The sequence below is a fragment of the Meles meles genome, chromosome X (genome assembly GCF_922984935.1).
Source record: "Meles meles chromosome X, mMelMel3.1 paternal haplotype, whole genome shotgun sequence".
Lineage (NCBI taxonomy): Eukaryota > Metazoa > Chordata > Mammalia > Carnivora > Mustelidae > Meles > Meles meles.
Genome location: NC_060087.1, coordinates 15,179,246 through 15,206,634, shown reverse-complemented (window position 1 = coordinate 15,206,634; position 27,389 = coordinate 15,179,246). Strand labels below are relative to the sequence as shown.

General features: G+C 42.4%; 2 protein-coding genes across 10 annotated transcripts in view; both read left to right on the top strand.

The window, feature by feature from the left end:
• ADGRG2 (adhesion G protein-coupled receptor G2) overlaps nt 1-3,218 on the top strand; it is a 137,592-nt gene extending 134,374 nt beyond the window's left edge. For all 3 annotated transcript variants that reach the window (XM_045996496.1, XM_045996494.1, XM_045996495.1), the window contains one exon: nt 1,361-3,218. In XM_045996496.1, the coding sequence (XP_045852452.1) occupies nt 1,361-1,545 (185 nt within the window). In that variant the 3' untranslated portion in view covers nt 1,546-3,218. The remainder of the gene's footprint in view (nt 1-1,360) is intronic.
• A 4,381-nt stretch (nt 3,219-7,599) lies between these two features.
• Nucleotides 7,600-27,389, top strand: part of PHKA2 (phosphorylase kinase regulatory subunit alpha 2) — a 78,632-nt gene continuing 58,842 nt past the window's right edge. For 6 of the 7 annotated variants that reach the window (XM_045995087.1, XM_045995085.1, XM_045995083.1 and 3 more), the window contains exon 1: nt 7,915-8,414. In XM_045995087.1, coding sequence (XP_045851043.1) covers nt 8,337-8,414 — 78 coding nt within the window. In that variant the 5' untranslated portion in view covers nt 7,915-8,336. Of the gene's footprint in view, nt 7,754-7,914; nt 8,415-27,389 lie in introns of those variants that run through there. The other variant, XM_045995082.1, reaches the window with a different exon arrangement.

Sequence of the window (27,389 nt, the reverse complement as noted above, 5' to 3'; positions counted from 1 at the left end):
GAAAGAAACGTCACATGTTGTTGACTCCATCAGTTCTGAGCCACACAAAACCTTGTACAAAACACTTGATTTCTGAAACCTTAGTTTCACTGTCCGTGGAATGGGGATAATAAAAGCACTCAGCATATAATGTAATGAGATAATACTTACACAGTTGTCAACGCTGTTCGTCATTATTGTGATAATTATAGCATGAACTAAAAAATGGCCTTCTTATTCAGCTTTCTGTTTTTAAGATTTATTTACTTATTTTAGAGATAGGGAGAGCGTACAAGTGGAAGGGACAGAGCCAGAGGGAGAGAGAATCTCAAGCAGATTGCACTGAGCGTGGCTGACACAGGACTCGATCTCAGAACCCTGAGATCCCCGCCTGAGCCAAAACCAGGAGTCAGTCACTCAACTGATTACACCACCCAGGTGTCCCAGTATTTGGTTTTCTACATTGTCTTCTAGTAGGATAATGTTCAGGAGGATAGTGCCAATAGCCGGAGGGTCTCAGCAGCTATGGTTTCGTGCTGCCTGCACACACACAGTCAAGGGCCTGCTTGCTGTGTGGGAGGCCCAGGTCAAAACTCCGATGTCTCTAGAATGTCCAGCTGCACCCTGGCTTGGACTCTGAGGTTGTAATAAATTGGTCGTTTCCTCGTGGGAATCAGTCCTGACCTGATTTAGTCGGAGGGGCTGATTTAGTCTACCAGAGCTAGTTTTGTCTTGCCCATGACTATTTTGGCTCCCAGTTTCTCTGATACAAAGTTTTATTTCATAGGAATCTCTCTTTTTTTTTTTAAGATTTTATTTATTTATTTGAGAGAGAGAGAGAGACAGAGCATGAGCGAGGAGAAGGTGAGAGGGAGAAGCAGACTCCCCGTGGAGCTGGGAGCCTGATGCGGGACTTGATCCTGGGACCCCGGGATCATGACCTGAGCTGAAGGCAGTTGCTTAACCAAATGAGCCACCCAGGCACCCTATATTATAGGAATATTAAGGAACCAAGAACTTCGTAAGGGGACATATGGGATCTCTGTTAATCTTTTGGGGGAGACCAGAATATTGCATTAGGTCATGCTATTCAGAAGCTACTTCTTGATAATATGATTAACCAGAGTTAGGAAATTGGCCTTTTCCAATCAAATATATTATTTTCCTTCATACTTGACCATTTCATTAAAAAAAAAAAATTGCCATAGAGAACAGGTTTCTGACACATTATCTAGTTTCTATATAATGTAGTATTATATATTTAAAAAAGAAAACGCATACTACATGTGCCTACTTCAGAGCAAAGAGATTTAACTGTGTTTATTTTTTAATTGCTTTTTGTGGATACTTTGTGACTCCAAATTTGTTTTTCCTTCCAAAGGGAATGCTTCAACGGAGAAGAATGGTGTTTCTTTCAGTGTTCAGAATGGAGATGTGTGCCTTCACGATTTCACTGGGAAACAGCACATGTTTACTGAGAAAGAAGATGCGTGCAACGGCAAAAGCCGTATCGCTCTCAGAAGGACTTCAAAGCGGGGAAGTTTACACTTTATTGAGCAAATGTGATTCCTTTTTCTAAAAACAAAGCATGATGCTTGACAGTGTGAAAATGTCCAGTTTTACCTTTTACACAATGTGAGATGTATGAAAATCAACTAATTTTTATACTCAGCAACCTCTGGAGGAACATATGCTAATTGAGGGCAGTGGTTATTGGAGGAGGAAACCCAAGACATTATCCATGGTTTTTAGACATTTGCCATCTGATTTTTAACCTTCATTTTAAAAGAAGGTTGGGTTTAAACGATACAGTAAGAATAAGACTCGTTTAAAATCAAAGTAGTTCATTTCTAGCCGTATTCTAAAGAGGCCGAGTCGTCTATGATAAGGTCCGATAAAGCAACTGTTGACTTCAGCCTGTTGGTGAGTTCAGTTGCGCATGCCTTTGTTGTAAATAAGCTAAATTCTAGTGACCTCCCCATGTCAAATATCTTCTACATTTCTTGTATTTATTTTCTATTGTGTAAATTAATTTCTTTGTAGAATCGTGGTTGTGTTATTGTGTCTAATGTGATAATTCAGAAAATCCTTGCTGGTTCAGTGAATTCTAAAGCTCCTTTTGGAGATTATATGGGATGTGAAATACAGAAGCTTCACTGAAATTGAGAAATAATGGTGCCAGCCAGACTGGAAAAAACGTACGCAGACAGTGCCACAATTAGCTCATTAGTGCCTTTGAGCAAGTTGGGAAAATGTGCCCCCTCCCCCCGGGCAGACACAGCCCCAAGCGCTCATGGTTTGGCAGACAAAGTGGGGGCCATATTTTAGCCCCACGTATCCTCTTGGGTACACCCTTGTGCAGGGCACCACGTGTACAACAAACGTGGCAGCCAATCCCAGTGCCCATCTCCTGACCTCATCCCTAGTCAGCAGATTATGGAACCTGCATCAAGGTGTTTCTCCTAGTACCTTGGCCACAGAGAGGGATGGAACCGTAATCTAGACCATCTGTCAGGAAAATTGTGAATGTGGAGGAGATCCGTACACTGCCACTTCTCACATCCCCAGAGCCTTTCAGACAAGGGGAGGAGAGTAGGATTCCCTTTTAAAAAAAGGAGAGGTAGATGAGGAAAAAAAAAAAATCCAAAAAAAAAAAAAAAAAATCCTGTTGCTGTTCTTTAAAAGGCAACTGCGTAGTACTTTAGTTGTCACGACTGGTACACTCTGGCCCAGCCAGACTTATGATTATTTTTTTAAAGGTGTCAAGTCTTGAAGAATGTATAATGACAAGGGGGAGCAGCTGTTGGGAGCGTGAACTATCCTGCAATGCTGTCGTTTCCATATGTATCAAACCCTGATTGCTCCTAGTTAAGGAGGGTTTATCATGCTTCCCGCCTATAGCTGCCTGAGCTACGCCTTGGGTGTGTCCTGATGAGGAACCTTGCAAAACCCCATAGTTAGGTCTTTCACTGCGGTTCCCTTGCATATATTTCAAGGGAAGGTCGTAGCCCCAGCTAACCACAGTAATAATGTAATGCACCTCTGTGAGTGCTAATTTGCCTTTGCGATATTTCTTCTCTTTTATTTAATTGTCTTGTATTTATGTCAAAATCGACAAAAATGTTAAGATCGCCAAAATAAATTTGTAGTTCAGTCCTTTGAGTTTGAAAGCTTTCACTGAGAGAAGGCGACCATGATCTCCTTCCCTGGCGGCGTGGTGTGTGCGTGGCCTCACACCGAGGAATGCGATGGGAACATCTTCTGGCCAACAGCAGACACAGAGTGACTGTGAGGCTAGAGCAAGGTTCCTCCCCACGGGATCAGTTTCTGAGGTCTCTTCTTCATTTTTCCCGTACAGTCTTTCAAGCCTCCCTCTTTAACACATGTTGCCATCAGCCTTCACAGCCCCGGATTTGGATCCTCCCTCCATGTCTCCACATCCTCAGCATTGAGCAGTAGGATTTCAAGAAGGGCAAGACAGGATTTGGGGCTTCTGGGGCAGCTGATGAGTATGGGGGAGCCACAGCTGGGGGAAGCTGGCCTTGATTCCGTAAGATGTCTTTGAGCAGTCTCTCCTGTGATGCTCCACTGCCTCAAAGATGTTGAAGATGAAATTGTTGAGGAAGGTGGTGAGATACCTGAGATTTGGGTGTGAGATCTCAAAGACCGCATCTCCAGGAGAGGATATAATCGAAGTGTATGCCAGAGGGTGCCCAGTGGCCAGTGTTCTTTACATTCTGTCCATGCCCCCTCATTTTCCCTCTTATATGTTTGGGCTGTGATCCTTAAGCCAGATTCTCTTGTCTATTTTTTTCCTTCACATGGATAAGGGGCAGGATAGAGAGAATGTTCCTGAGAAACAGCCTTCTTTGAGTTTAAAATTGGTCTCACAATCTGAGACTCCAATGAAGGAGACAGAAGTGCTAGTATGAGGAGGCAAGGCACGTCACAGCAGTGACCAGTATTTGAAGAAGAATTTCCTCAGAACATTCGAGAAGTTTTTCCCCCAAACACACTGCAATCATTAATCCCACAGAGTAGCTCTTAACTTCAGGGAGCAGCATCAGGACTAGTCTCAGCAAAAATGGTGAAATGGCTTCCTTTGGGATACTGGGTTGTATCTAATGAGGTCATCTAGAAAGGAGGTTAGTTTGAAGGCCATTTTGACAAAGGGCTACTTTACTAAATGAACAGTTTTCTGAATGGACTAGTGTGTTAACATTTTTTTCTCCATAATGGCGTTTTAGGGACTATTCAGTTTGTCTGTGCCTCAGTTTCAACTGATGCAGTTGGAGTCTGAAGGACAGGGAAAAGGAAACACTGGGTGGACATAAAAACATAATCTTGAATGGGCAGAATTCTTATCAGTAGATTCTTTTTTTCTTTTCTCTAGGTACAGCATCAAAATGTTGGGGCAGATAAAAATTGAATACATTCTTCCAGAATATATTCTTTTAACTACGTGTGTGTATTCTTCACTGAGAAGAAATCTTACACTCCCTGGTGTTTCTACTCTTTACCTGTAAGACTCAAACTGGCTATAGGAATCTGGAACAGAGACAAATCGTACATTCTTTTGTCATAGGGGCGCCTGGGTGGCTCAGTGGGTTAAGCCGCTGCCTTCGGCTCAGGTCATGATCTCAGGGTCCTGGGATCGAGTCCCACATCGGGCTCTCTGCTCAGCAGCGAGCCTGCTTCCTTCTCTCTCTCTCTGCCTGCCTCTCTGTCTACTTGCGATCTCTCTCTGTCAAATAAATAAATAAAATCTTAAAAAAAAAAAAAAGATTTGTCATAGAAATAACAAATTCAGTACATTGGCTCTTTTCAGAATATTCATTCAGAATGGACCCTCTCCTTTGAGTCAAAGATGGGGTGCTCTTCCTTAGGGTCAAAAATTTGAGCCTTCCAGAAGAAACCCTGGATAGTTTCTACCTTGGTCTGCTGACATGGGGCTCTCTGGGAACTTCGTAGACCTGAACCGCAATGGCAGGACAATGAGGCAGACCCTCTGGATGAGGTCAGAGAAGTCCTGTGTGGACCCTAGAGTCCACTTTTGGGCTTTCATGTCTACAAAGATCATGAATCGGCTTCAGAAAGAAGAACTTACCCCATCATGTTCCATATCTGATTCTTGACAAATATTTGAGAAATGACTTGGAGACAGGTGTCTGTCTATTGGATCACAGCCAGAGAAAGGGTTCATGGATACAGAAACCAAGAGATGGAAGTTTTGCATCTTACGTACATAGGGATACTAAGATAGGAGACTGGTGTTTATATAGCACAGCTTATGGTCCAAAATATGCATGGAAATTTAAAAGCTAAAAAGTAGTAGCTTTTCTTCTTGGTTTTATCCTTGAATTTCAAGCTTATGGAAAAATGTAGCTGATACGATAATACTCATTAAAGCATAGACCAAAGCTTAAGAATGTAGGCTAGGTATTCATCAAAAGGGGCATGTGCGTGCATAAAAGAATTTACTAAGAATGGGATAAATGGAAAATGTTTCTATACTGGATGGAAATGCCAGGTAATGAGCAAAGGTTATCCGTCATTTCCCCCTATGGCTGCAAAATGAACTCTTGAAGAAGCACTCTGTGAACAAAAACAGTAATGAAGAAATGATCCCATTCCAGTTTTTCGATGCACAATATATGAATTCTAGTAAGAGTACATACTCCGAGTCCAAAAGAGATTCAATGGTGATAACTTAATGTCTAATTTTATTTACCCCTAGACTATTACATATTCTACATGGAAGCACATCACATAGATTGCTGAATAATTTTAAGAGTCAATAGTAAGAAAGAAGTACGTGACATGATGTGGGTTTGAGTGCTATAGTTGAGTGACAGATTTATGATACGGAATTTCTCAAGTGAATTCAGTTTAGGGGACCCAGTTAGCAGGACTGATTTTTTTTCATTCACTCAACACTGAGCTACAACTACATGCTCAACACTGCTCCAGACATGGCAGGAGATTTCAAAGACTTTTTTTTTTTTTTTTAATTTTTATTTGAGAGAGCACAAGCAGGCAGAGGGACAGGGAGAAGCAGGCTCCCCACCTAGCAGAGGGCCCCACATGGGGCTGATCCCAGGACCCTGGGTTCACAACCTGAGCCAAAGGCAGATACTTAACCAATTGAGCTACCCAGGCGCCCCAAGACTTTTAAGATTTTTATTTATGGTTGGGGGCAGGAGAGGGAGGGAGAGACCATCCTAAACAGACTTCATGCTGAGCTCTGAGCCCTAAGGGATGGGCAGGGGGAGGGCCCTGGATCTTACCACCCTGAGATCACCACTGGAGTGAAAACCAAGCCTCAGCCCTAAACCAACCAAGCTACCCAGGCACCCCTCAAAAGGCTGTTTGAATGAGTATCTTGGAATCCAGTTACAAAAGCATGCCTCATCTGAAAACAAAAGTAATACATGGAAATACATTGTCAAATGACAGGTGAAAATAGCTATGATTTATGAAATACTTTTCTATGAGCTAGGCATGGTGCTCAGTGCTTTACATTCATCCCCTTGAATGTAGCCGCCCTTGGAAGTAGGTGGTATTATCCCCATTTTACAGATGGAGGACGTGAATTTCAAACTGCTGCAGTGGCAATGCTGAAGCTCACACTTGTCAATGGCAGAACCGGAATTTGAATTTAATTTTCACTGACTCCGAAACCTAAGTTCTTACAAAGAAATTAGATGGCAATTCAGAGAATAGGGAGGGCTTCTAGGAGGGGGGAACTGAGTTGACTCTTAAAGGATAGGCTTCAGGGGTGCCTGGGCCGCTCAGGAGGTTAAGCGGCTGCCTTCAGCTCAGGTCATGATCACAGGATTCCTGGATGGAGCCCCCACAAGGGGCTCCCTGCTTAGCAAGGAGTCTGCTTTTCCCTCTTCCTCTGCCTTTCCCCCTGGCTCATTCTGTCAAATAAATAAATAAATAAAATCTTAAAAAAAAAAAAAAAGGATAGGCTTCAGATAGGCGAAGAGGAGGAGTGGCCTACTTGGTCAAGCTTACAGTAAATGCATGGAGACTAGCAGAGGGCTTCTGAAAATTGCATTAGCCGAGCTGTCCAATGGAACAGATTTTGTTGGAAAATGAACACTGGGTCAAAGACTGAACTGTAGGTAATCAGCCGCTGCGAAAATGCCAATTTCAAGTTGTAGGCCTGTAGGAGGTGGACTGCAGGCCTGACTTCCAGAATGGTGATCAGGGGCAGGGCCTACAGGAAGCGAAAGGGGGAAGGGGGTGCGACCCCTTTCCTTCCATGAGGGGCCACACTACCCGGCGTACGCTCAGTGGTGGAGACTGTGGAGGAGACGCGGCCAGATAGCAGAATTGTGATCCAGCCCAGGTGGCCGCGGTGGGCGGGCCTACTTCTCCCGCCTCCCGTGAGGTTGGTAGCCCATTCCCCGGGCCTTCCCCGCAATTCGGGGAGGAGCCCTGGAACCCGTCTTTCATCTCCCTGATTGCGCGGGTTCCGCTCCGCTGCGGGGGCGGGGCTGGAAGGCGGGGTCGCGGATGCGGCTGTGAGCTCATCCCAAGACGGGGCGGGGCCACAAGTGACCGTATTAGGGGCGTTCTGCGCCTCCCGCGAAGCGTCCCCCTTACCTAGCTCTCCAGGCTCGGCTCCGCAGGTTCCGCTCCGCGGTGGGGCGGAGCCGGAGGCGGGCCCAGAGGTGGGGCCTGGGGCGGGCCCAGGGCGTCCAGGTGGTCATTGCGGAAGGGCCTGTTTCCCTAGCCTTCCCTGGGGTCGACGGCCGGCGGGGAGGTAAGGGGCGCAGGGAGGCAATTTGGTTCCCGCCCGGAACAAAGTAGTCCGCTACTCCTGTGGGCCACCCCCTTTTCTTTCCCCCTCGAGCCGCGACTCGGAGGGTTGGGTTCCGCGGCGGGGGCGGGGCCGGGGGCGGGGCGGTGAGTGGGTTGCGGCAGGCCGGTAGGCCAGCGTTGGCGGCCTGCCTCGGGGCCCCTCCAGACCGCTCGAAGACGTAAAAGGCCCGCCGGGGTCCTCGTCGTCTCACGTCCTGAACCTAGTTCCCCGCGTCTTTCGCGGGGCTGTCCGGAAGCAGTGGGTGCGGAGAGTGCGGCCGGCCTGGTCCGGGGAGGGTCCGCCTTAGCGCCAGCCCTCATCACCGCCCCCGCGCTTTGCGGAGGAGTGAAACTGGTTGGCTTGCTTTCCAATCATACTTTGGTTCTTTCATTTTAAAAAGTCTCGACCGCCCACCGCCGGGCATTGTCCCGAGAACTAACCCAGGCTGTAGTGTTTGGGAGCCAGGCCCGCTCGGCGGCCGCAGTTTCGGGCGTCCCACCTCCGCACGGCCGGTCGGGCGCTGCGGCCCCGGCAGCACGCGGAGATGAGGAGCAGGAGCAATTCCGGGGTCCGCTTGGATGGCTACGCGCGGCTGGTCCAGCAAACCATCCTGTGCTACCAGGTAAGGAAGGACCACCCGAGCAGCCCTCTTGTGGCAGTCGTTCCCCTACCCAATCCAGTCCCGGTCCTGAGACTTTGCATTTCGGAGGTTTTCTTTTTTAAATCCGGTGCTTGCCGGCCAGTGATTACCCCCACCCCCATTCCACCCCATCCTCTTTCAGGGGACGGAAGGGCTGTGCGGCCGCTCTTCACACAATTCTCTGACCTTTGTTGGGTTTCTAAGAGCCCCCCCCCCCCCACGCCCGGTGTCCTGGGTACAAAAACGCGTCTTTTTACATTGACTGTTTTTGGGGGGAGGTTGAGAGAGGAGGTGTGTATAGGATGGACAGAATGACGGGGACGGTGAACTCAGGACTGCCAGGGCGGTAGACAGGAGTGAAGAACCTCCTGAGGTTTGCATCCTGCTCCTCCAGAGTGTGGGGCAACTGTTCTTGCCCCTCCCATGAGTTACCTTGTTAGAGACCCACGTGCGAGGGCCGTTAGGGATTACTCTGGTTTATACTTTACAGATGAGGAAACTACAGGCCAAAAACGTTAGGGCATGTAGCAGGGTCAGAGCCAAATGCAGGTCTTCTGTCCCCAAGTTCAAGGGGGACCTGTGAGGCTGCCCATGTAGTCTGAGATACGAATATGCCTGCTGTTCTGTATTACTGGTCTAAAGTTTTATGTGGGCCCATCATGTAAGACCACTGGACTATTTTTATTCCTAAGGAAGACAGCGACTCTGTCCCTTTCCCTCAATTAGCAGCAACTATTAATAGGACCTCCCTGTCCGAGAAAGAGTGGCATTCCATAGTTAGAGGCTCACCCTACACGTCGAGAACCATTGGCATTCCCAGGCCATTTTCCCTTCTTAGCCAATTTTTCAGTCTTATTTCCTCATTCATGAAATATTTATTGTGTACCTATTATATGCAAGACACTCTGTCAGGAGCTGGGCTTACAAAGAAGAATAAATGCTTGTAGTGCAATGAGATTTATGCGTAGGCTATAGTTCCAGAGTCTTTTGTCTGAGCTCTTTGGGGCCAGGTGTGGTTTGCAAGGCAGAAATGTTTGGATTTTAGAAAGGTGTAATATACATATGTATTCTGTAATAACTGCAGTGGGCAGCATCCCTTTATCAAACACATTTTTTTCACATCCGAATGTGACTATTCACACCGAGTAGGAAAAGTAAAGACTTACAATAACTTCACGTCAGTTCAGGTCACCCTTCTGTCACCAAGCTTGCTGCAAACTTGCGAAAACACTTTAGATTTTCAGAACTTACTGGCTTTTAAAATTGCACATGAAGGACTGTGGTCCTTACTTGGGGAGCTTAACCCAGTTTGTGGTCCTTACTTGGGGAGCTTAACCCAATTTGGGGAGCAGGGATGGAGTCCTGGAAGAGATGACATTAAGTTGAGAATGAAAGAATAGGCGGGCAAATGGTGGTTAATTTTTGCCTTCCTGATTGGAGTGTGTATTATAGTCACATCTACAGACTGTTTTAAAATTGAAGTTGGAAGGTTTTTCCCTTCCTTACTGTGAGGGAAGTGTCTGTAAGGAGAGCTGATGAAGCTTGGTTTTTGTGTCACACCTGTGTTTGTGTACCCAGCTCTGCCTTGAATGACCTATTAGCATTTACTGAACCTCTCTTAAGCCCATGGCCTCATCTGTAAAATGGGGACAATAACCCCTACCTCCACGGAGGTATTGTGAAGGAAAAATTAGTGCCTAGTATGTTGCCTGGCATCCAGTAGGCAATCAGTAAACAGCGCTACTGGTGGTTTATGACTTTAATATAGGCCACAAATACCTACGCCCCACGTTCTCACCTCGCCACCGTGGGCCATGTTGCTCCCTTTCCTGAAGGCCTTGGTACAACTACTAATTGCTTTTCTGTCTATAAACGTAATTCTGTCTCCCCATCGATGCAGCGAGATCCTTAACCACCGAGGCCTCATCAGTTTTGTTCCTTTTGTGTTAAGCAGTGACCCTGGCACATGAAAGGTAATTTCTGGACTAGTGGTTTCTAAATTTTATGCTCTATCTCCCCATTTCCCGTAGATATATGCAGATGTTTATGAGGCATTTTTCAGTATCAGCTGGTACAAGCGATGAACTGTTTCTGATTTGCTTTTTATTTTTATTTTTTTTTTAAAGATTATTTATTTGAGAGAGATGGGGAGCATGAGCATGAGTGGGGAGAAGGGTAGAGGGAGAGGGACAAACAGACTCCCGCTGCTGAGCAGGGAGCCAGCAGAGCGCAATGGGTTCCGTCCCAGGACCCTGAGATCATGACCTGAGCGCAAGTCAGATGCTTAACTGACTGAGCCGCCCAGGTGTCCCTGATTTGCTTTTTAAATTGATTTCACTTGTTAGAAATCATTCAGTGTTAAATATGTAAAACTCCTAATCTTCAGTTTGAGGCAATAGGGTGTCAAACTAATTCCTTTTCCTGTATCTGTGCAAGGGAACAATTTTTTTCATTAGTCATTTGTCAGATATATTTGCTACTAAATATTATTTAAATCTTAAAGGCAAAGAAGAAAAGAGCTATGTTTATGAAAAGGTCCTTTTGCAGGTATGATTTTGTGTATACAGAGAATATAATTGTACATTCCAGGGATTATCTTCAAATAATTATTGACTGAAAAAAATTCCTAGATTTACTTTGGTCCAGATAATACTAATTTTGTACATTTTTTGAATGTCAGTTCTGTTTGAAAGCTCATAACCAAAAGTGTTAAGTATGAAGTAGTGATAAGAGAATATGGATCAGAAACGGTGATCAAGGCAGTAATTATAACTGCAGATTATTTGGTATAAAAAGGAGATAATTAAGGGAGCAGAAAAGTAAGTAAATGTTGCTTATTTAGTGCCAATGGAATTTAAAATGAAAAGAATGGGATAATTAAAAGACAGAGTAGGGAACAAATGTATTAATAATAAAGACTAATTTGGGGCAAGTTTAAAAAAGATAAAATTAAATACTGTGAAATAACACGGCAGAAGAATGGAAACCGGGTTAAAGCATTCTTAGGCCTTTATCACGTTAAGAAAGAGAGAGGTATTACATATTTAAATCAAGAATTTCTATGTAATGCTTGAACGTGAAGGGAATATATAACCTTAAAAAAATTTTTTTTGCAAGTGTAACTTTTTTTTTTTTAAAGCAGTAATATATTAGTTTCGGTGTATAATACAGTGGTACCTCACCTGGTGCTCACCATGACAGGTGCCCTCCCTAATCCCCATCACCTCCATCACCCTCCCCCTCCCCAGGAATATATAATTTTTCAAGCAGGGGAGGAATAAAGAAAATTGGATCACTGCAAGAGAAGGAAGGAAGAGTGCTTAGGGAGAGAGGGAAGTTAAAAAAAAATAGACGATACAAATAAGTACAATTATATTAGTGATCACAATAAATGTAAATGCTTAAATTAGCCAGGTAATAGAATTTATTTTTTTTTAAGATTTTATTTATTTATTTGACAGAGATCACAAGTAGGCAGAGAGGCGGTGGTGGGGGGGGGGTCGGGGAGAGGGGACAGACTCCCCGCTGAGCGGAGAGCCTGATGCGATGCGGGGCTGGATCACAGAACCCTGGGATCATGACCTGAGCCGAAGGTACAGGCTTTAAACCACTGAGCCACCCAGGCGCCCCGTAATAGAAATTATTAAAAAAATTTTAAAGATATATGTGGTTTTATAAATTTGATTTTGAGAGAGAAAAAGCTTGTACACAAGCGGGGCAGAGGGGGTGGGAGAAGCCAACACTCCACTGAGCAGGGAGCCAGACCTGGGACTCCTTCCCAGGACCCTGGCATCATGACCTGAGCAGAAGGCCGACGCTTAACCAACTGAGCCCCCCAGGTGCCCCAAGATATATGTGGGTTATAAGAGATACAACAGTTGAGCAGTTGGTTCTGGGTTTTGGCTCAGGTCATGATCTCTGGGTCATGAGATTGAACCTGTGTTAGACTCAACCTTTTTTTTTAAAGCGAGAGATACAGCCTTAAACAGGATACTCAAAGGTTGAAAGTAGTTTTTTTTTTTTTAAGATTTAAATCGTTTATTTACTTAGAGGAAGAAAGAAAGTGAGCAAGAGGGGTTTAGGAAGAGGGAGAGAATCCCAGGCAGACTCCCCACTGAGTGTGGACACTGTGGTGAGGCTCCATCTCACCACCCTGAGATCATTACCTAAACCAAAATTAAGAGTCGGACGCTTAACTGACTGAGCCACCCATGTGCCCTCAAAGGTTGATTGTAGTTTAATTAGACAAGATATATAGGCAGATGCTAAAGAAGAAGAAATTGGTGTGATCATACTAACGTCAAACAGTAGATCTTGAAATTTTAAAAAATTTCATTATTAGGGATAAAAAATGTTATTATTAAGTGATATAAGCATAATTCACCAAGAAAATAAAGCAATTTTAAATCAGCAGAGTATAACGGCTTCAAAATGATTGAAGCAAAACTTGACCCAACTGTAGAAGTTAACAAATCCATAATAATATTAAGAACTTTTATACTCCCCTAAGACACTAATAGATCAAGCAGAGAAATAATTAGGACATAGAAAATTGGAGCATCATGAGAAACAAACTTAATCAAGTATACAGACGTAGAACTCTGCACCCCACCAATAGAAAATACATATTTGTTTCAAACTTGCAAAGGTTTTTAAAAATTCATGACAAATTAGGGTATGAGAAAGTCTCAAAAATATTTGAAGAATCAACTTCATGAACACCGGAGTTTTTGCCAAAGTGCAAGAAAGTTAGCATTAACAAGCAGCTGCTTAATCTTCAAGTATGTTTGGAATCTTACTAAGCCCACTTCTAAATATATCTCTATGGATCATGGGTAGATATGTCATGGGGGGGGTGTATCTCTAAGAAGAAATTATAATGGAAATTATGAAATACCTAGAACTGAGTGACAGGAGAAGCATTCCAAATACAAATGAGATACAGCTAATGTGGGATTTGAAATTTATGTTTTGAAATAAGTATCAGAAAAGAACAAAGACTTGAAAGTTAAGGAACTCATTGAGAATAGGATAACAGTACAGCCAAGAAAAGAGAAGAAAGGAAATAATACAGGAGCAAAAGTTAGTGTAAGATAACACAATAAGGGGGCACCTGGATGGCTCCATGGGTTACAGCCTCTGCCTTCAGTTCAGGTCATGATCCCAGGGTCCTGGGATCGAGTCCCACATCGGGCTCTCTGCTTGGCAGGGAGCCTGCTTCCTCCGACCCGCTCTCTGCCTGCCTCTCTGCCTACTTCAATCTCTGTCTGTCAGATAAATAAATAAAATCTTAAAAAAAAAACAAAAACAAAACCACAATCAGGATTGAGCAAATCAAAAGCTGTTTTTTTCGTTTTTATTTTTTTGAAGATTTTATTTGTTTATTAGAGAGCAAGAGAGCATGAGCAGAGGGAGGGGCAGAGGGAGAAGCAGACTCCCCGCTGAGCAGGGAGCCAGATGTGGGGCTTGATTCTGGGACTCTGGGGTCATGACCAGAGCCAAAGACAGATACCCAACCAACTGAGCCACCTGGGTGCCCCAAAATTTCTTTTTTGGAAAAGATTAATAAATACATAAACTTCTGGCAGGACTGATGGGAGCCGGGGAGGAAGGACAAATAAAGAATATTAGGAGAAAATGGAAAAATGCTATAAATACTTTTTGACAGCATATTTGGAGATGTTAAATGGACAGTTTTCTAGATCCATGTTAACAATGTTAAGAAAAAATTAAATCCTAATTCAACCTGTAACTATTAAAGAAATGTGTTGAGTCAGGAAAAAAATCCTAGTCCAGGGTGGGTTTACAGACAAGGAATGAGGAACATCCAGAAGCTTATTTATTCACTCATCTTCGAAGGTGAGGGAATTTGGCTTTTATTCTAAGTGGGAAGGGAAGCCTTGAGAGAGTTTTGAGCAAATGAGTGACCTCTGAATAACGCTGGAAAAGAATCACTCCATCACCTGCATAGAATGTGGTCTGTAAGGGGTCACGAGGCAAAGCAGGGTGGCCAGCGAGGAAGCTTCTGCAGCTGGAGCATGATCGCTCAGACAAGGGTGGTTGCAGTATTGCCCACTGGGAGTGGTGGAATCCGGGGGAAATTTTGCAGAGACAGAATTGCGTGGATTGCGTCTAAGGTGTGTGGAAGAAAGAGAAGTCAAGAATGACTCCAGGGTTTTGGCTTGAGCAACTGGTGGGATGGAATTGACGTTGGCTGAGATGGGGTGGGAGGAAGGTTGTGGAAGAGGAGATCTGGGGAGAAAGATAAGGAGTTTTTATCAAGTTTGAGGTGCCCATGAGGCATCCAAGTAGAAACAGTAAGTGGGCAATTGAATATTTGAATCTTGAAGTAAGGGAGAGGTCTGAGCTGGAGAGAAAAATCCGGGAGTTATATTGATACCTATGTGGTGGTTAAAAGGTCATGAGGCTGCATGAGATCACAGGAGTGAGTATAGACAGAGAAAAGATGATGTTCAAAGAGGAACTTTACACAAATGGAAAGATCCCGAAGATCCAGAGCAGCTGCCAAGGAAGACTGAGCAGAGGCAGAGTGAAAACCACTGGAGCAAAGTCCTAGAGTGAGTGAGAGGGATGGAGTGTCACATGCGCGCATGCGGTGGGCGACCTTAAAGAGGAGCACAGAGAGCTCATCCATCAAAACAAGAAGGAAGGTGGGGTACATGGACACCATATTCTCTTTTGATTGTTTCTACTTTTTCAGTGAAACATAGGCACAGTCATCAGCTGAGAGTACAGATAGGAGTTATTGGAGGTTTGAGGAGCGAGTATAAAATAGCCCTCCCTTCTGAAGGAAAACAAAGATTTTTAATATGATTATTGGACAGCCCTGCGGGCCATTAATTTCCAGTGAGTTGCATCAGCATGGTTGTGTTTTTCTCCAGCCCCAGTTAGCTGCACAGGTGCACCCCCAGAGTAGGCACAGAGTCGGATTTAACCACAGCTGGGGCTTTGCCCAGTGACTACAGTGGGGTGAGAGGGAGGGAAGGATTAACAGATAACCCTGATCTTCAACTGTTTCAGATAAAAGATAAAGAGGGGGGCACCTAGGTGGCTCGGTGGGTTAAGCGTCTGCCTTCAGCTCAGATCATGGTCCCAGAGTCCTGGGATCGAGTCCCACGTTGGGCTCCGAGAGCCTTCTTATCCCACTCCCTCTGCCTGATGCTCTGCCTACTTGTGCTCTCTCTCTCTCTCTGTCAAATAAATAAATAAATAAAATCGTAAAAAAAAAAAAAAGATAAAGAGGGATAACTCTTAACTCCTTTTATATGGCCAAGATACCATACATAGGCAAACAAGATATAATGAGAAATAATATTTGTGGAGGAAATTCATGTATGAATATTGATGTGAAATACAAAGTAAAATACTAATAAAATGAATCCAGCAAGGTATAAAAAAATGCATCATAATCAAGTGGTGTTTACCGAGGAATACAAGGAAATTTTTTTTTTTTTATTTTTTTTTATTTTTTTTAAAGATTTTTATTTATTTATTTGTCAGAGAGAGAAAGAGAGAGCAAGAGCGAGCACAGGCAGACAGAGAGGCAGGCAGAGACAGAGAGAGAAGCAGGCTCCCTGCGGAGCACGGAGCCCGATGTGGGACTCGATCCCAGGACGCCGGGATCATGACCTGAGCCGAAGGCAGCCGCTTAACCAACTGAGCCATGCAATTTAGCACATTAATAAATTAAAGGAAAATACAGTGTGACCATCTCAATTGGTATAGAAAAGCATTTGATAAGATTCAGCATCTAGGATGATTTTTAAAAAACACCTCTTGGCAAACTAGGCATTCCAGGAAGTTGTATTATCTTGATAAAGCATAATGTTTTAAAAAATCTACAAACGGTTGCCTGGGTGGTGCATTTGGTTAAGCGTCCAGCTCTTGGTTTCAGGTCTAGTCATGATCTCAGAGTTGGGAGATTGAGTCCCTTGTCGGTTCCGGGCTCAGCATGGGGTCTACTTGGGACTCTCTCTCCCTCCCTTTGTCTCTACTTATTTCCCTCTTCCATGTAAATCAATAAATCTTTTTTTTTTTCTTAATTTATTTTTTTTTATTTGCTTATTTACAGCATAACAGTGTTCATTGTTTTGGCATCACACCCAGTGCTCCATGCAGTACGTGCCCTCCCTATTACCCACCACCTGGTTCCTCAACCTCCCACCCCCCAATAAATCTTTTTTTTAACATCTACAAACATAACTAATGTATTGGCAAAAGATCAGAAACCATATCTTTAAAGTCAGGACCTCAAGTGTCGCCACTCTCATTCCTTCTATTCTGTATCGTAATTGTGACCCACATAACAGACCTTTAAAAAAAAAATGAGCGGGATAGAGATGATATTTGCAGATATAAATACCATAGAGAACCTGAAAGTACTGAAACTAGGTTCTCAATTTTTAGAGGAAGTTTTGGGGTGATTAATAAATAACAAATACAGAGGCTTAATCCTAAGAGTCTTCGGAGAACCTGCCACTTAGAGTTGATTGGATTTAAGTTTCAATTTGACCTGAAAGCTTGTTTCTATTTGAGTAGATAGCAGGTGACATCACTCTTTAGCTGCTGGGTTTGTAAATTTTCTTTTCATTACTTCTCTTAATAGCAAAGAGAAGTGCCAGAATAACCAAAAATCATTTTCAGTCCAAGTGTCCTACTTTATTATTTCCCTTTAATCAAGTTGACTCCCTTTCTCATTTATAGTAATTTTATATATTATATCTCTATGGTTGTATTCTACAATATAAACTAGCAGTTCATAGAAGAGGAAATTAATAAACATGTGAAATGATGGCTTAACCTCACTATAGTAACCTGAGAAAGTAAAGCAGATCAAAACAATAAATTCAGACTGACAGTTGGGGAGAAGTTTCAAAGCAGAATTCTTTTTTTTTTTTTTTAAGATTTTATTTATTTATTTGACAGAGAGAAATCACAAGTAGACAGAGAGGCAGGCAGAGAGAGAGAGGGGGAAGCAGGCTCGCCGCTGAGCAGAGAGCCCGATACGGGACTCGATCCCAGGACCCTGAGATCATGACCTGAGCCGAAGGCAGCGGCTTAACCCACTGAGCCACCCAGGCGCCCCTCAAAGCAGAATTCTAAGTGTTGACAAGGTTGTGGAAGAGGAGCAAATCTCGTAAACTATTCATGGGAAGAAGTATTAGTTAGGATAGGCTAACTGCTCTAAGTCCAAAATCTCATTGAATAAACACAGAAATTTATTTCAGACTCCTACAACAGCTGGGTGTGTGTCCAGGTCAATAAGGGTGTCATCTAGAGATCTGGGTTACCAGTAGCCTGCCATCTTCAACATGCAGCTCTTAAGGTCACCCTGGATATAGACATCTAGCTGGGGGATCAGGAAAGAGTATAGAAGATTGTTTATGGGAGAGTTTTATGGCCAAGGCATGGAAATTCGGTACTTCACTTTCATTCACATTCTTTTGGCTAGAGCTCAAACACATGGTCCCATCTAACTGCAAGGGAGGATGGGAAATATAGTATAGCTGAAGGCCTAAGAAGAAAAGGAAATTCAGTTAGTGATTAGCTAATAGTCTATGCCATAGAATGTAAGTTACAGACTGTTAACTGGTACAGTCACCTTGGAAAACAATTGGGAGATACTGGTGAAATTGAAGCTATGTGTACCATATGACCTAGGAGGTCCCTATGTAGTTCTATATACTAATGATGTGCTCTGGAGACATGTAAATTACCCAAGGAGACACGTACAAGGACATTTGTTGAAGCATGGTTCGTAAAAGAGAAAAATTCAAAACAATCTAAATGTTCATCACTTTGGGAATGGACAAACAGAGATCTAGCCACACGATGGAATACTATATAGCAGTTAAAATGAGTGACCTAGACTTACATGCATCAAATTGGATAGCACTCAGAGATTTAAAGTTGAGTGAAAAAAGCAAGTTATAGAAGACTAAGTACAGTAAGCTAAGTGTGTAGAACTTTAAAAACTCCCCAGATAATATTCTTCCTTGCTTAGGGACATATACTTGTAAGAATTTCTAACATGTGGACAGGAAAAATACACTCCAGCTTTTGAAGTAGTGTAGCAGTTCTCAGGAGTGTGGTCCCCAGATCCCTTAGGATCCCGAAGCCCTTTCAGGGCCAAGAGATGGTTGTCTGCTCTGTGCGTTGGTTGGAGAAAGCAACCACTGAATGGATAACATTTTTTCCTTCCTGATACAATTCAGTGCCCTGCCTCTTGTCACCACCTACTTCGACTCTTTTGGTTGCCAGGAGGAGGGCTTTTGCTGTACCCTTTTCAGGACAATTTTTAAAAATTTGAGTGCCAGGGGCGCCTGGGTGGCTCAGTGGATTAAGCCGCTGCCTTCGGCTCAGGTCATGATCTCAGGGTCCTGGGATCGAGCCCCGCGTCGGGCTCTCTGCTCAGCAGGGAGCCTGCTTCCTCCTCTCTCTCTGCCTGCCTCTTTGCCTACTTGTGAGCTCTCTCTGTCAAATAAATAAATAAAATCTTAAAAAAAAAAATTTGAGTGCCAGATAGAAACATTTGAGTAATTGAATGAAAAAGTCCTTGAACCTTCTACTTACAAATAGAGGACTGTAATAACGCATACAAGGGAGAGATTTAGAATTCAAGTTTGGCAGGGATCCAAAAGATTATCTGGTTCGATCACCTCGTTTCCTTTTACAGCTGAAGACTTCAGCCAAGAGAGTTGAGGGGACCTTTTTCAAGGTCATCCTTCTGGTGCGCTGACAGCCCTGTGATAAGCAGTGTCTTGTTGGAAACAGGCCAGAGGAATGGAGAGAAATACTTAAGATACACCAGATTGCTGTGAACACTAAATAAAGTTGTATTCTCCTGATTTTTGTCTGTTCAGTGAAATTTTAAATAGGCCCTTTCTTTAAACACTGTGATGCAGACGTGCTATTTATTTCACTCTATTAGTAAAAGTCACAGAGTGAAGTAAAGATCACGTCTGCCTTACAGTAGGTGGGGAGAACATAATTTCTGTTTATAACATACATGTGGAGTAGTGGTTCTTAATCAAATGAGTCACGGACTCATTTGAGAATTTGATGAAAGCTGAGTGTTTTATTGTCTCCTGAGAAAAATGCTCACACAGAAATTCCAAGAGTCTCATGGATCTCCTCCTCCCTCCTCCCCACCCCCCACCCTCACCAAAGCCCATCGGTGGCCTCCTAGGAGATCCTCTAGTGAGAGCCGGGATTCAGAGTGGCATGTGTGGTCCTTCGGTGTTCTGAACCTAATAGAGTAAAAGTCAGTCTTAGGGTCGAAAATAAATCGTGAGGCCCACAGCTCTCCTGTTTGGGGGAGACACTAGCGTGGCAGCCAGTTATCCCTTGACCCCTCAGACTTGAGGTGTTGGCCAGGAGGATCCTAGCAACCCCACCAAGTTTGTGTTCCGTCGGTTTTCACCACACCATGCTAAGGACTAACATCTCAGTAATCCCCCACCTCCCAACTGGGATTGGCAAGAGAGGCAAAGAAATAAAATGTCTCCAAACAGTGGCGAAGTCGTTTGTAGAGTTGATGGTACCTAAGTGGCCCACACGGTTTCTGTTAAGTTTCAGAAGTTTTTTTTTTTTTTCCATTTTATTTATTTTTTCAGCGTAACAGTATTCATTCTTCTTGCACAACACCCAGTGCTCCATGCAAAACGTGCCCTCCCCATTACCCACCACCTGTTCCCCCAACCTCCCACCCCTGACCCTTCAAAACCCTCAGGTTGTTTTTCAGAGTCCATAGTCTCTTATGGTTCGCCTCGCCTCCCCAATGTCCATAGCCCGCTCCCCCTCTCCCAATCCCACCTCCCCCCAGCAACCCCCAGTTTGTTTTGTGAGATTAAGAGTCATTTATGGTTTGTCTCCCTCCCAATCCCATCTTGTTTCATTTAGTGAAATAAGTCAATCGGAGAAAGACAACTATCATATGATCTCCCTGACATGAGGACATGGAGAAGCAACATGGGGGGTAGGGGGATAGGAGAAGTTTCAGAAGTTTTAAGGTGAGTGCTGGGATCTGCGATGAAACTAGAAACAACTGGATTGAAGGGGATGCCCACAGTACTTGATTCCTGACCCACTTTGTTTCCCTGTGAGCCATCCTTCAGTCCTAACAGATGGTGCAAAGGCCCAGGCCCAGGGCACCTTGTAATTTGTGCATTATCTATAAATGCAGAGGTGGGGAATCAGATAAGCAGGAGTTTAGCAAAAGACATCATTGGAAAGTGAAAGTTGCGCACCTGTGGTCTCCTTAGGTTAAAAGCATATGGCCTTCGCATGTTGGAGCTCTGAATGCCCAAGGTTTACATAACAAACTATATAAAACCTATCTTTTAATCTAATGGAAAAAGAAAGTGTGACACAGCCCATTGTCTCAACTGCAGATACAATCATGTTATTTTATTTTTTTGACATTTTATTTTTTTATTAACATGTATAATTAGTCCCAGGGATACAGGTCTGTGAATCGCCAGGTTTACACACTTCACAGTATTTTTTTTAACATTTAAAACAAAATTTTATTTTAACTAGATTCCACGCCTGATGTGGGACTTGAACTCATGATGGGGAGATTAAGAGTCACATGCTCTGCTGACGGAGCCAGCCAGGCACCCCAGGTGTGATCGTTTTCAAACAAGGGTTATTGGAGTTCCCACTGTACAAAAACCTCTCAAGTCCAAGGCATTGCCCTTCCCTACCCCCTTTAATACTTTAAGTGGTAGTTGCCAGAATAAAATTTCAGCACAAAAAATGAATTTAACCGGTTTTTGGAATTTTTATAATAGAATGTTCCACTTTCTGTTTTTTGCTTTACCAACATGAGGGTGGAGGGGGGGTGATGGCTAGTAATCCTCTATTTTCAGCATTTGTCCTAGTCTCTTCTAGGTATTTCATTTGAATGATTGAGTCGTACTTCCCTCTCGGAGCTGAGCAAGGCAGTGACAGTACTTAGCCATTCTTTTTTTTTTTTTTTTTTTAAAGATTTTATTTATTTATTTGACAGAGCGAGATCACAAGCAGGCAGAGAGGCAGGCAGAGAGAGAGAGAGGAGGAAGCAGGCTCCCTGCTGAGCAGAGAGCCCGATGCGGGGCTTGATCCCAGGACCCTGGGATCATGACCTGAGCTGAAGGCAGAGGCTTTAACCCACTGAGCCACCCAGGTGCCCCTTAGCCATTCTTAATCTAAAGGAAAAAGGACTGAGGGTATGGGTCAACTGGAAGCCTCTGACCTCTGTCTCCTGAAGTATAGGAGTATAGGGGAAGCTTCGCAGAGGAGCCAACATGTGGAGAGGCATTTGCCATGAGGGCACTATGGGCACCCAGGCCAGAAGTGTGAGAGCAGAGCCTGCGCAGGAAACTTGAATTCAGGTTTTAGGGCAGGGGCTAAGGAGGGTGTGTGTGTGAGGTGGTGAGGCTGGATGTGTGAGAGGAAGAGCCGGTACCTGCTGAGCCTTGTAGGGCAATTTAAGAGACTCAGATTCTGTTTTATAGGATTGGAGCATTCTGAGCAGGGCAGTGAAGTCTTGAGATTCTAATTCTTTCTGTGACCTTCCTTTGTGGAGGATGGATTGGAAGGAACCGGTATTTCTTTTAAAGATCTTATTTATTTGACAGAGAGAGAGCATGGGTGGGGGAAGCAGAAGGAGAGGGAGAAGCAGACTCCCTACTGATCAGAAAGCCCCATGCGGTGCCCGTTCCCAGGACCCTGAATCTCACAACCATAACACTGAGCAAAGGCCAGACATGAAAGAATGTAGTTGTGATGTGATTTATATTAAGAAATATATATATTTCTTAATATAAATATAATATAAATAAATAATAATAAAGATATATATTTCTTAATATAAATATATATTTATATAGTATATATAATATAAATATATTTATATAATATATTATATATAAATATAATTATAATTATATAAATATAAAAATATTTATATAATATATAAACATATATTATATAAAAATATATAATACACACACACACACACACACACACATATTTGGGGCACCTGTGTGGCTAGGTCAGTTAAGCATCTGCCTTCGGCTCAGGTCAGGATCCCAGTGTCCTGGAATCAAGCCCTGCATCCAGCTCCTGGCTCAGTGGGAAGCCTGCTTCTCCCACTCCCACTCCGCCTGCTTATGTTCCCTCTCTCACTGTCTCTCTCTCTGTCAAATAAATAAATAAAATTTTTGTGGGCAGGGGAAGCTAACAGTAATGAAGAAGGTGCTGGCCTAAGGTTATAGACATACAGTTCAATGAAAAAAAGGGAGCAGAATTGGGGATTCGGAAATAAAACACCACATTTATGGTCAGGTGATTCTCTACAGGGGTGTCAGGTCAGTTATATGGAGAAGGAATACTCTTCAGTAAACAGTACTGGGGCAATTAGATATCCATATGCAAAGCAATGAAGGAACTTCTTCCTTGTACCATATACAAAAATTAATTCAAAATGGATCATAAACCTAAATGTAAGAGCTAAAACTATAAAACCCTTAGAAGAAAACGCAGGGATAGTCTTCCTGACTTTAGGGAAAGCAAAGACTCCTTAGTACAATAACAAGAGCACAAGTAACAAAAGGAAAAAAATAGATAAATTAGACTTTATTAAAAAATGACTGTTGGGGGCACCTGGTTGGCTCAGTGGGTTAAGCCTCTGCCTTCGGCTCCGGTCATAATCTCAGGGTCCTGGGATCGAGCCCTGCTTTGGGCTCTCTGCTCAGCGGGGAGCCTGCTTCCCTCTCTCTCTCTGTCAAATAAATAAAATCTTTAAAAGAAAAAAAAAAAAAAAGACTATTGAGCCACAAACCATACCATTAAAGTGAAAAGTCAACCTACAGAATGGGAGAAAATTGTAAACCATGTGTATGTTAAGAGACTCGATTCAAGAATACATAAAGAGCTCTTAAAATTCAATATTAAAAGATGAATAACAATTTAGAAATTGGCAAAGTGTCTGAATAGACATTTCTCCAAAAGTGATATATGAATGACCAATAAGCACATGAAAAGATGCTCTTATCACAAACTGTGGTAAGGAAATGCAAATCAGGACCACAATTGAGATACCATTTCACACCTACTAGGATCAATGTAATGAGAAAGATAATTTTTTTATTATTATTAACAAATAATATATTTGTTTCAGGGGTACAGGTCTATGATTTATCAGTCTTACACGATACACGGCGCTCACCACAACACATCTCCTCCCCAGTGTCCATCACCCAGTCCCCCATCCCTCCCACCCTCCTCTCCCCTCCAGCAACCCTCAGTTTGTTTCCTGAGATTAAGAGTCTCTTATGGCTTGTCTCCCTGTCTGGTCTTGTCTTGTTTCATTTAACAGATAAATTTTGACAAGATATAGAGATATTGGAACCCTTGTACATTGCCAGTGGAAATTTAAAATGGTGTAGCCTCTTTGGAAAACAGTTTTGCAGTTCCTCAAAATGTTACACTAGAGTTGCCATATAGCCCAGAAATTCCACTCCTAGGTATATATCCAAGAGAACTGAAAACACATGTCCACACAAAAACTTATAAATGAATATTCATAGCAGCATTATTTATAATATCCCCAAAGTGGAAGCAACCAAAATGTTCATCAACTAATGAGTGAGAACACAAAATGTACTATGTTTATACAATGGAGTATTACTTGCAATAAGAAGGGATGTAGTACTACTACATCTACAACACTGACAGATCTTGAACACATTATGTTGATTGAAAGAACCTGAGCATATAAAATATCACATATGGTATGAGCCCATTTATACAAAATGTCCAGAAGAGGCAAATCTATAGGACCGAAAGTAGATCAAGGGTTGCCTGGGCCTGGGGGATTGAGGGTTGGAGACAGATGGGAAATTACTTTTAACGGGTAGGTAGGGGCTTTCTTTTGGGAGTGATGAAAATATCCTAAAATTAGCCCTGATGTTTCTGCTAGTATGTGACTATAGCAAAAACCATTGAATTGTATCCTTTAAATGGGTAAAGTGTATGTTGTATGAATTATATCTCAGTAAAACTTTTTAAAGAATGTGCTAGAAATCACAATACAGGGACACCTGGGTGGCTCAGTGGGTTAAAGCCTCTGCCTTCGGCTCAGGTCATGATCCCAGGGTCCTGGGATAGAGCCCCGAATGGGGCTCTCCGCTCAGCAGGAAGCGTGCTGCCTCCTCTCTCTCCGCCTGCTTTTCTACCTACTTGTGATCTCCGTCTGTCAAATAAATAAAATCTTAAAAAAAAATCACAATCCATTTCCTTTTATTATATATTTAGTGTACAGTTCTGTGAATTTTAAAACATGTAGGGTCATGTAACCATAACCATAATCAAGATACAAAGCAGTCCCTTCAAGCCCCCAAAATCTGCTTCCTGCTATCCCTTTGTCACACCCTCTCCCCACCCCTAAGCCCTGGAAACAGCTGATCAGTTCTCCATCGCTGTAGTTTTGTCTCTTGGAGAATGCCATAGGAGTGGAATCATATGATATGTAACCTCTAAGAGTGGCTTCTTTTATTTAGCATAAGGCCTGTGAGATTCACCCAAGTTGCTGTCTGCGTCAATAGTTTGTTCTTTTTCATTGCCGAATAGTGTTCATTATAAGGACATGTTACTGTGTTTACCCATTTGCCTATTGAAGGACATTTGAGTTTGCAGTTTTTGGAACGTAAGAATTGAGCTGCCTTACGCATGCATGTAGAATTTTTTATTTCTCTAGTGTAAATATTCAGGGACAGAATTGCCAGGTTGTAGGATAAGTGTTAAAGTTTATTAGAAATCGTCAAAGTGTTTTTTAGAGTGGCAGCACTCTTTTTGCATTCCCACCGGCAATGTGTGGGGATTCTAGTGATTCTGCCTCTCTGTCAACACTTGGTATTGGCAGTATTTTTGATTTTAGGCATCTTAATAGGTATGTAGTGGTATCTCATAGAGGTCTTAAATTTGCATTTACATAATAGCTAATGATGTTGAGCTTTTGATGTGCTTATTTGTCAATCATATATCCTCTTTGGAAGTGTCCAAGTCTTTGTTTGTTTTTACCAATTTTTAAATTAGGTTGTTTTCTTGTTGTTTCGTTTTAAGAGTTCTCCATATATTCTGGATTTCTCTTGCTGAGTATGCAACTCACAAGTAGTTTCTCCTACTCTTGCTTGTCTTTTTATCTCTTAACAGTGTTCTGCACAGAGCAAAAGTTTTTACTTTTGCTAAAGTCCAATTTTTAATTTTTCTTCTATGGATCGTATTTTTAGTATCATAGCTAATTCTGCCTGACTGTAGGTCATGAAAGTTTTTCTTCTATGTTTACTTACCAAAGTTTTATAAGTTTCCATTTAACATTTAGATCTGTGATTCCTTTTAACTTAACTTTTGTATAAGGTGTGAGATTTGGACTGAGATTCATATTTTTGCGTATCGATGTTCAGTTGTTCTAACACCATTTCTTAAATTTTTTCCATTATGAAGCTTTTATTTTGCTCATTACTTTTGGTATTTGCCTTGTTTTATAACCATGTCAACAACTATTTTGACATCTAAGTTTTACTGTTTTTGTTTACTCACCTAATATTTTTTTTTTAAAAGATTTTATTTGTTTATTTGACAGAGAGAGATCACAAGTAGACAGAGAGGCAGGCAGAGAGAGAGAGAGGGAAGCAGGCTCGCTGCTGAGCAGAGAGCCCGATGCGGGACTTGATCCCAGGACCCTGAGATCATGACCCGAGCCGAAGGCAGCGGCTCAACCCACTGAGCCACCCAGGCGCCCCTACTCACCTAATATTTTAAAAGATACATCTTTTTATTATTTTTGTTCTTTACTCAAGTGGCTGTAATATTTGGGTATTTATTGATATTTTGTATATAATATAATGGTTCAACAATGGCATACGTTATGAAATGCTCACCACAATAAGTGTAGTTACCATCTGATGCCATATGAGGTCTTTATAGTGTTGCTGACTGTATTTCCTATGCTGTACTTTTCATCCCTGTGACTTATTTATTTTGTAACTGGAAGTTTGTACCTCTTAATCCCTGCCACCTGTTTCATCCTCCCGTGCCTGTGCCCCTCTGGCAACCACCATTTTGTTTTCTGTATTTATGAATCTATTTTCTACTTTTTTTTTTATATTCCACACATAAGTGAAATCATGTGGTATTTGTCTTTCTGTCTGTGACTTCACTTAGCACAATACCCTCTAGGTCTATCCATATTTTCACAAATGGCACAATATCATTTTTTTAATGGATGAGTAGTATTCCATTGTACATAATACATATACCATGTCTTCTTTACCCATTCACTTATCAGTGAATGAATGAATCACCTGGATTGCTTACATGTCTTGGCTGTTGTAGATAATGCTGCAGTAAACTTGAGAGTACAGATATCTTTTTTAATAAGTGTATTCATTTTCTTTGGATAAATACCTAGTAGTGGAATTACTGGATCGTAGGGTATTTCCATTTTTAACATTTTGAGGACCCTCAATACTGTTTTCCACAGTGGCTGCACCAATTTGCATTCCCACCAACAGTGCACAGATGTTCCCTTTTCTCCACAACACTTGTTATTTCTTGTCTTTTTCATCTTAGCCATTCTAACAGGTGTAAGGTGAACTCATTGTGGTTTTGATTTGCATTTCCCTGGTGATTAGTAGTGTTGAGCATTTTTCATGTGTCTATTGGTCTGTTTCTCTGGATAGAAAAATATCTGTTTAGATCTTCTTCCCATTTTTAAATCAGATTATTTGTTTTTTTTTATTATTGAGTTATATAAGTTCTTTATATATTTCGGATATAAGCCCCTTATTGGATATATTATTTGCAAATATCTTCTCCCATTCAGTAGATTGTCTTTTTATTTTGTTGGTGATTTCCTTCACTGTGCAAAAGCTTTTTATTTTTGTGTAG